Source organism: Penaeus japonicus, unplaced genomic scaffold (genome assembly GCF_977035675.1).
Source record: "Penaeus japonicus unplaced genomic scaffold, GWHDUDI00000001_assembly GWHDUDI00000006, whole genome shotgun sequence".
NCBI lineage: Eukaryota > Metazoa > Arthropoda > Malacostraca > Decapoda > Penaeidae > Penaeus > Penaeus japonicus.
The window spans coordinates 40,379,377-40,389,376 of record NW_028234408.1 but is presented as its reverse complement, the minus strand read 5'-3'; the positions used below and the strand labels follow the sequence as shown (position 1 = coordinate 40,389,376).

The 10,000-nt window shown below is 37.7% G+C and overlaps 2 protein-coding genes across 4 annotated transcripts in view; one reads left to right on the top strand and one right to left on the bottom strand.

Annotated features, from left to right (window-relative positions):
- The window catches only part of Naa15-16 (N-alpha-acetyltransferase 15/16), a 73,764-nt gene extending 72,149 nt beyond the window's left edge, over window positions 1–1,615 (bottom strand). Inside the window, exon 1 of one of the 2 annotated variants that reach the window (XM_043005801.2) lies at window positions 1,417–1,615. In XM_043005801.2, the coding sequence (XP_042861735.2) occupies window positions 1,417–1,476 (60 nt within the window). In that variant the 5' untranslated portion in view covers window positions 1,477–1,615. Of the gene's footprint in view, window positions 1–931; window positions 951–1,416 lie in introns of those variants that run through there. The other variant, XM_086537999.1, reaches the window with a different exon arrangement.
- A 248-nt stretch (window positions 1,616–1,863) lies between these two features.
- On the top strand, window positions 1,864–9,196 carry LOC122246948 (ras-related protein Rab-33B). 2 transcript variants are annotated; one of them, XM_043005800.2, is made up of 6 exons: window positions 1,864–2,162; window positions 5,201–5,334; window positions 5,525–5,618; window positions 5,982–6,101; window positions 6,223–6,372; window positions 6,947–9,195. In XM_043005800.2, the coding sequence occupies exons 2-6, from the start codon at window positions 5,210–5,212 to the stop codon at window positions 7,157–7,159; spliced, it is 702 nt and encodes a 233-aa protein (XP_042861734.1). In that variant the 5' UTR covers window positions 1,864–2,162; window positions 5,201–5,209; the 3' UTR covers window positions 7,160–9,195. The 2 variants fall into 2 exon arrangements, with proteins under 2 accessions (XP_042861734.1, XP_086394123.1); XM_086537997.1 differs by lacking the exon at window positions 1,864–2,162 and having other exon boundaries at window positions 5,205–5,334; window positions 6,947–9,196.
- Window positions 9,197–10,000: the final 804 nt, after the last annotated feature.

Sequence of the window (10,000 nt, the reverse complement as noted above, 5' to 3'; positions counted from 1 at the left end):
CTCGAGCAGAAATAAAACTTATCCTGGAGCCTGTGTAAGCAAATCTATCCTCCGTCGGCAACGGGTTAACAAACTGCCACTGGCAGTCAAATAACAAAAGTGAACAGATATTAGAATCTGCTGAAAACACTTATAGAACAAATAATTGAACCTAGGTCTAAATTTAGATTATTTGTGTTGTAAACATAGAAGTAAAATTCTATTGATATTTGCCTATTATCTATTAAAGATTGTGCAAGACATCACGGCAATCTCCTCAATACATACGTACTCCATGTCCTGACCAACTTAAACCATCTTCATATAACGTTTCAATGGATTTGAAATGGCCACAAGTGCACACTGGATCGAATAACCAAATCTGTTAATACTTAACCCATTCATTTTCACTTCTTTGCACGGAGCTATCCACGGTCGATTCATCATCATCTTTCGCGATTTCGAGATTCTCGGCGCGCAGCCCGCGAGGGCCCTGGGCTGGCGCTCTGCTCGCCCCCCGAGCGCCCCGCCTGCAGATATCTCGTCGGCGGCGTCAGACGCGAAAACCACGAAACGTGTCAGCACGTCATCCGGCGTGAGTGGGTTAAATGATTCATATCATAGGCACAGTCCGTATTATAGAGATTACGATGTATATTTATTTTGATGTGTACTTTACCTTCATTCATTCCTCTCTTTGTTTACACTCGCACTGGCTTTTTCCATTCTACTGTGAACACTGCCTTCTTCAGACGTTTCTACACAATGATTACATAGAACATCAATAACGTTAGTGACAGTGAGTGATTACGCACAACATCCACCTTGCGCACCTCTCACACTGCAAGTTGCTGGAAAATGTACACATTCTAGGCTGCTGCGCTTCCAAAATGACGTTTGCGATTTATTCTCAGATTCACACATTGTTTGATATATACGAGTCGCCAATTACCTACGAACCACAGTAGATGACACGCTGCCACTATCGCACCTTTCTTCAAGACAGTCTGAGAGGTTTTACCGTTAGGGATAAAAACCTTCACTAGGATATCGCAAATTCACCCCAAAGCAGGAACATGAGAGCCGAGTGCCATGCTGCCTCCCCTGCCACATGGCCCTCCAGAGGCCGTCCCCTGACCTGGCCTGAGTACCCCTCCCCCCTCCACCCCCCTGCCCCTCGAGCGACCCAGCCTCCAAGCGACCTCGAGGCCCGAGCCTGGCCTCGGAGCCCGTCCTCTGGCCTCCTCGCCCCCCCCGTCGACAGCCCTTCCTGGCTCTGCATCCGCACGGGCGGCCTCCTGCGGGCGCCTGGGGTCCCGCCCGCGCCGCTCCTCGACCCCTGACGCCTGGCCCTCGAAGGCCTCAGCCTCAAGGCGAAAATTGAGATTTGTTTTCGTGCAGACGAGAGGCGCCTCGGCCATGCGCCTCGACACTCACCAGAATACGCTTAAATAGGGAGTTTTCCTTCGGCGGAAGCTGCTGTTTTTTCGGGTCCATGGCTGTTTATGTGTTGGTGGGGTTATTTATGGCGTGAGCGACCCCAGTCTCTCGAGATTAGCGTAAAAAGCCCTAAAGCCCGCGTGTACCGGCCAAGATGGCGGCTCCAGGAGGTGACGTCACGGAAGTGACGTCATGTAAACAATGATGGCGCCTCGCGTTCGAGTTAATATTTTTTCCTCTCACAACTCATAAAAATATCACCGTTCGGGTTTCACTATAAAATACATTTTTGTGACTACTAGGTTTTATTCAAAAGATATACATATAAATAACTTTGTCTTATCATATTTTTTCACACTCGAATTAGCATAAAAGAGGAGCATTTGACGTGTATCTCCACAAAGCTATTTCAGTTATTCACAATTTACCCCAGCATTTCTAAGCAACGCATCAAGCACTTAAAAATCAAAATATCCAGCAAACCAACAAACCTCCTTTCCCCATCACTAATTTCCGATACGTGTCACGCGCCTCGGAGGCCGTCGAATGCACCGCCCAGCTGATGTCCTCCAACGTCAAAACATTCGTGTCGCAACGCCAGCTCTGGACTCATGAAAGTCGTGGCGACCCTTCGGTTCAGCTTAATTCACTCTCGATTGTCTTCTTGAGAATAGCTACTGGCCAGAGATCGGTGTCAGCTGAAAAGGGAAAGGAAGGTTTAAGGAAGAAGGGGTTTTGTAGTAGTAAGTATGGTTGGGAGCTTTCACGAGTCGTTAGAAATGGTTGTTGATTTTCTTTTTTTTCTTAAGTCTTATTAACTTTTTTTTTTTATTCACGGGGATTCTTATGAGGTGTTTGGTAACCTAATCAATTTGGAGTTCAATGGGGTTTGCAATTTTAATTGACTATTTATGAGGGAATATTTGTGTGTTTATTCATAAATCCATTGATTCACATTCGTTCATCCAAATGTCATCATATATTGTGGAATGGACAGCTCACCCTTTGAAATAATAAAAAGAATAATTATACACTGATGGGAAATAGCAATTGAATATTTAGATAATGTTTCTATGATGTGTATAATGCATGATGTATGTAAATATATATTTTACAGTTGAGTGAACTTCAGGAGGAGACACAACTAGTAAATATTGAGAATTTAACCTTACATCCATTAACCCAATGACGACGGTGCGTCACACCCGTGTGACACAGCCAAAAACTCCCGTTCCGGGGCGTCATCCTATTGTGACGATTTCATTGCAATATTGCAATCGCCCGGCATATGGGACTTCGCGTAGAAAGTGCACCCGTCGGGAAAGGGTTAAGGGTTTATTTATGGAATATTTTCCACTAAAGAACTTTTTAATGCAAACTGCAAATAAAGAAGATACTGCACCTCATAAACTACCAATCATATAGTGTTAAGGTGGTATCACACGAGGGCAAAACTTCACATATATTCAACAATCTACAGTCTATTCTCCTCAGATATTGTATATTCCCTATCACACAGTGATGCATGATTCAATCTATACACATATTTGTATATAAAAAGAAAGTCCTTTCGTTGCTGTGTCTAGGCAGGCTTCAAAACTTTTTTTTTCTAATATTATAACTGTGATATTATCAGATAAATTTCCAAGGTGATCATGGACAATAGAACTTCATTGTCTTTGAAAAAAAACAAGAAAGTTTTGTGTAACACTATAGGTCTGGCTTCCCAAGTTTCCAAGGTAGTGCACCTATGCCTAGAGGAGAAACTATGACTAGCAAAGGAGCAAATGAAACAAACAAACATTGATGTTTTTATCCTTTATCACTATCTTAGTCATAATTTGAAGGAGCTACTTATACTTGGACTTGACCTGTTATGATTAAATATTTCCCTATAATAACTTTCATTTTGTAACACTCCCATTTAAGATCTCTCTTTTGACTTTTGTAGAAAGTAGAGATTATATAGCTTGCTTAACCCATTAGCAGCGGATGGCATGATTTGGTGCAAAGGCAGAGTCGGTGATAGACGCGGATGGCACCATGCCAGACATGTAATTCAGCTATCCTACTGCACAGACCTTTTTTTAATACCGCGACCAATGGGTTAACTGTGTCAAAGAGCTAATGACATCAAATGATTCCTTTCCCAATTTTTTATGTGAACATCAAGTCATAGTCTATACAACACATACCATTATCCTTGAACATTTGATACCCATTCTTCTCATCAACAGCACCCGAAAGCCCAGACTTATTCTTGGATTTTTATAGTTACGAAAAAAAAAGTGTATAGAAAAGGTACAACTACTTTCATAGATTTGAGACAATATAGTCAGTTTTTTTTTTTTTTTTTCTTTCTTTCTTTTGTTTTTGGATGTTGCTCAAAGTTTATTTCAAGAAAAAGAACTGTACTCTTTGAAGCAGGAGTAACTTTTATTATATTACTATTGAAATTGCTTGTAATGAGTCAAAAGTAAAATCAATTAAAATTTTATACATTTTTAGCTATGCAGATTAGTAAATGGTGTGTGACATTCTTGTAGCAGCAAGAATTTTAACTTTAGAATAACAAACAGTATCTCCCCCAATTATGGTTCTTAAGTTACTTGTAAATTACCTTAGTTTGTTATTTTCTACAAAAGATTGTGAGAACACAAATGAGCATTCTTCAGCTTCATTAATCTGTTACAATTATACTCTTTGGTTGGGTTCATTTGATGTTTTCTGGCTAATTAGGAACCTAAAAAATCTTCATGAGAGTGTGATCAGAGGGCCCAATCATTTAAGACATGTGAATGGCTTTATTTTTAGCAGATCAAGATCTCTTTTCACTCTCCTTCCATATGTTTTATCTCTCACATATTTCCAATTTTTGAAAAGGTCCTTTCCATCCATTGGCATTAGCAATTTTGTGGTTATGTCAAAATTTCGAGATTTTTTAACGCTAGAGCTTATATTTGCGCAATGCCTATCCTGCCGGTTAGATAACAAGCACATACATTGACTAAATGCAGGACCTCTCCCTGCACGATGCCACACTGTGCCTTTATGAGCGCTTTTCATTCGCCCCCTTCAATGGGGGGATAATTGGAGTTTTTTGTATTTGTTTACATTATTTTCAGAAGTGAATAAAAATGTGTCTATACAAATGGAACTCCTGTAATTATATACACACATAATAATATAAAAACGTATGTTTAAGGGAGAGATCATCACGCGATAAGATGTCACTAACGGGAGCAAAATATTTGCACGATGTCATGTTATGTCCCTGGCAGGAATGGGTTAACAAGGAAGAAGTCATAAGGAAAATACAAAATTACATACACAGTTCTATGAAGTATGCCTGTTTAGTGCTCTAAGTGAGGGTTATGCTAACCTTATCAGACTGGAAATAGACTCAAATGAAAGATTATCTCTCTTTTTCCAGGCCTAGCTTCCTTGGCTATGGAACTAGGGAAGCCAGGACTTTGCCTAAATCCTGCTAATTTTTTATGGGAAATGAGGATATCTACTATAAGAGGACCTTTAAATTTGTTAAATATTATTATCCAGTTATATCACCATTAAAAAACATTTTGAAGGCAACTTTAGACTCGTAATAGTAATGGAACCCAACCGAAACTAGGCTGCCAGAGGTCACTCAAGGTCCATGGCAGAAACTGATTACTGGCTTTACCACTCTGTACAATTGTATTTTAGACCGTTATTATATGTAGTTTCTTTCATTTACTTTCTCATCTCACAGACTGACGCTTCTACTCCCTTTTTCCGTCAGACACACAAAATGAACGGCTCCAGCACACAGACCTTTGCCCAGAGTGGAGCACTGTTAAGAGACCGCAAGCAGAAGACTTTCAAGATCATTGTCATTGGTGACAGCAGTGTGGGAAAAACATGTCTCACTTTCAGGTGGGTCTTTGTAATCTGCTGTGTTATATATGAAATGATAAGCACTGAGATATGTGATACAAAAGGCTTTATTTTTATTTTTATTTTTTTTATGTGTGTAATGGTTTATTGTTTTTATATTATGTAGGCACATAATTTTGGGACCATAAAGACCTCTGTGATGTGACTAAATTTCCTTCGATGCCACCAGATTTTGTGGGGGACATTTCCCTGATAGAACAGAAGCCACTATAGGAGTAGACTTTCGTGAAAGAAGATTGAAGATCGATGGAGAGGATATTGTGGTATGATTTTCTTCTTCCTCTTTATTTAGTGTGGTTGGATTATCTTGATATGAAATAGGCGTAATATTTTGTAGTCTCCTTATATCTACTATAAGTTGCATAGAAGAAACATCAACTTCATATGGAACAGTTTTCTATTGCAGTTTTCAAAATCTTCATCATTTTCAACTCAAACAGAATATAAAACTGGATAAGCATATACCAATTCTGGCATACCAAAAACCTATACAAATACACATGCATTAATACATGCTAAAAATTCAAATATGTTCAATAAAAAAACACCTGAAAGTTCTATCAGCTACAGTCATCAGAAATGATAGGACCTCAATTGTAAAACTCTGAGGCAATTCGCGATTCCAGCTTCAGCTCTGGGACACTGCGGGGCAGGAAAGATTCCGAAGATCAATGGTTCAGCACTATTACCGTAACGTCCATGCGGTTGTCTTTGTGTATGATGTCACCAGAATGGCCTCGTTTATGGTGAGTTTGGTATGGCGTCTTGTTCTCTGGTATACTATGCACTCAGGAAACACTCCCACAGTTTAGCATTTAAGAATGAAATTCATGAAGTTATAATTCTTCCTAATGCAACACTTTGCAGTCATTGCCGTCCTGGATAGAGGAATGCAATCACCACAGCCTCAGTTACAACATACCCAGGATTCTTGTGGGCAACAAGTGTGACTGCAAAGACCATCTAGAAGTCCCCACCAATGTGGCGCAAAGGTTTGCTGATCGCCACAGCATGCCGGTTAGTATCACAAGCTGAAGTGATATCAGAATGTGTACCTTTATATCTTATTCTTGATATATTCCCAGGATTGAACAATATCAGGCTTTTTCAGTGCATTGTCTTTGTTATGCCATTTTCTGACGAGAAATATGATTTTTCAAATCCCAACTTACGACAGTCTGTTGCCTATTATTATTTTTCTTCTTCTGCCAATGCTTTATGAGTGAAAAATCAGATATATGGGAATCAAATATTATAAGGAAATTCCTGCTGGTGATACAGCTCCAAAAATGATGAGTGATATGGTGTAATGGTTGATTATACTATATTTTAATCTTCTGTAAATGATTGCTATAAGTAGTCAATTAATATGCATCATATTTAGATTTTGTTATCATTCTGCAATGTTTTTTTATCCTTTTTATTGGTCTGTGCTTGAGGGCTTGACACCAACTTCTTTTTTAGTTACATTCTTTTGTGGTACTTTTGCTTGTCATGTGCATTTGGACGAATAGTTATCAATTACATTATATAACAAGACTTCTTACTTATATTCACAAGTGATTTATGCATTTTTTTTGTGTTCTTTCAGCTCTTTGAAACTTCAGCAAAAAATGACAATGACTGTGATCATGTAGAAGCCATTTTCATGACCCTTGCTCATAAGCTGAAAGCGTCTAAGCCCATGATGCCCATAGACCCCACACAGTTTCCCCCAGAAGACATACACAGAGCAGAAGTCATGTCCATCGGGAGGGAGAGGAACGGGGTCGAGGTGCAGAACACAAGCTCTTGCTACTGCTGATACACGGCTACACCCTTGTGGTCCAACAGGAACCTTCCAGGCAAAAGTGCCCTGCCAAATTATCTGGTATTATATGTGATGGTCAGAGGTATGTACACGTTGAGGCAGCACCAGCAGGGCTCACAGGACTGGCAAGATCCTTTTAATGGATGGCGAGCTAGACCTTTCAAGTATTTTTCTATCTCAGTCTGGCATCTTTTTTATGCCAGATACTTTTGCTTGCCCTGAATATTGTGGGTATTTACACTTTGTAATAGCATGGAATAAGGTTCATCACAGTGTGGTGTAAAAGATAGGACAAGAATCCAATATTTTAGAGGTATCAGAAAGTCAGTCTTCGCAGAACAGGCTTTTTTTTTAATAGTTTGTAATATATACTAGATATCCAAGTATAGTTTGAATTAACAGCCATAGTAGGAGTCATGTATGCAAAGGCTTTCCAAAAGTTTACTATCCTGTGGTAGCACCATTAACACCATAAATATTTGATTTGAATTGGCTATCTGTGAAAATTAGAATGAAAACTACATATTGTGAAAAAGTTACCAGAAGCTCTACACCCTCTCTGCCTTCCCACTCTTTATAAAGTATACCAAATGGAGAAACTGTGAAGATAAAGCCAGCAAAATTGTTTAATCATCTTGTTAACAGATTATAACGATATTAGATCTTTTGGACTCCTCTACATCTGATCTGTTTTGCCTTAGAAGTCCCTGATAACTATTGTACTAAAATTTAGTGAGGTATACCTTTCTGAGATTTACAGTTTTACACATTTTGTGAAGGATTATTTCCCTGGATCTGTATTTCTTTATTTATTACCAAAGGAAAATGTTTTTTTTTTTCTGACTATTTTTGGATGTTTGTGTCCTGATAGTTTACTATGTGAAAACCTCCGGAAAATTTCTAAAGATATAATGTATATACAACAATTTGTGCAGCTACTTTGATATTTATGTTTGGATTTTCCGTAGTTTTGCACAGAATAGCAAGTTGCATTCAGTTAGATTGGGCATTGTAACTAGTGATCTGAATGTGTCCCATCAGTGATAAATGTTTATAAAGACCTATTTGTGCAATACCTGTTTGTGTTCTTATGGCAATGCAGTAATTTATATGATACAATAACTGTATCTGGTCAGGTTTGTTGGGAATTGCGTTAATGAAATGGGAAATCTAACTTCCTTTTTTTTTTTTTTTTTTTTCATATATCATTCCAAGTGTTCTTAAATTTAGTGTATATTTCTTGGTTCATGTATGTGTTATGTCTATGTTTGGCTGAATAGAAATTATTTAACATGATATTGATCCATCAAAATAATTGGAGTCATCATTGGTAGGTAGAGGGCTGTCTTGTTCGAATTGCAATGTTCAGCTTGTCATTGCATCTGCCATTAACCCTTCCAGGCCACAGCCTAAGACGTTGTGCATGTTTTCTATTATTTACTAGACATGGTATGATATAGGAAGGTGATACTAATTAGCAAAGTGATACTAAATAGAATTTGGTGTGAGGCCCTATTTACAGAACTGAAGGAATTATTATTAACAGAAGGAGATCACTTTTCACTCCTTACCAACCTTTGGCATTAACAATTTTGTGATTTTGTCAAAACTTTGAGATCCTTTAACCCACTCACACCGAGGCTAAAGGAAAAATGCAGTAAGAAAGTGATCCAATCCTGCAAAAACATACCTTTATTGGTCTTGTAGACACCGGTGGCCAGCTGAGTTAAATCAGATTTTACCAACAAGAAAACTACCTTCAAAGAAATTACAAATGTTACATGAATAGATGTTGGCCATGATCTTTTGTAGAGAATATGTTCTGTCTCGTCCATTTTTACTCCCTTAGAAATATGAGGATGTGAACATGCATTCCGGACAAACCAAGCAACAGGAATTTTGCACAAGTGCAATCATAATGACTATCAGAAGCTTAGATAATTATTGATGTTGATTGGAACACCACCAGTTAATGATACTTATTAATACTGCATAACTTATGTAAGCTATGTAGTAGGTATGTAAATAGATTTATTTTTATACTTATTTATTTAATTTTATTATTATACATTTTTTTTTTTTTTTTTTTTTTTTAGTTTGGTTTAATTTTTTTCAGTTTTATTTTTTTCATTTTATTATTATTATTATTATTATTAATATTATTAATTATTATTATTATTAATTATTATTATTATTAATATTATTAATTATTATTATTATTATAATGATGATGATGATAATATTTTTTTCTCTCATTTTCTTTTCTTTTCTTAATAAAAGTTGGCCTGGTCTGGTTTCTGTGTTCTTTAGAGAAATTTCCATGTCATGTTAAAGGAATCATAAGGGTTTATAGTCCACCTGAAAATGCTCATCTTTTGATATTCCATAGGTTTTGTAGCTTTGTCTCTCCAAAGAAGATGGTAATGTGATTTCATAATAGACTAAGTGTTCATGTTCCCTTCATCAGCCTGCCATCATTAGGATTGCATTTTTACTGTGAGCCGCACTTGGATGTTCTTCACAAAACATATCTCAACTTGTACAACAAAATGGGGCAATTTAGCATGGCATTGAAACGTCAGTACTGAGTCATCGTTAAAACATGTTGCGTTCTCTCGTTGTGGAGAGACTAGTCAGCAAGTCACAATGTCGATGGTTGCAGTGCCATGTGACAGCTCTTGCTTATGTTGCAAATGTGTCATGTCCCTTGTGCATCCTGTTTGGATGAGAGTTCCCCTATAAGAGAAAGATTTTACTGTATATAGACAATGATACTGATATATTATTATGGAAGCTGTTCCATAATCATATCATATTAATTATTATGTCATCATT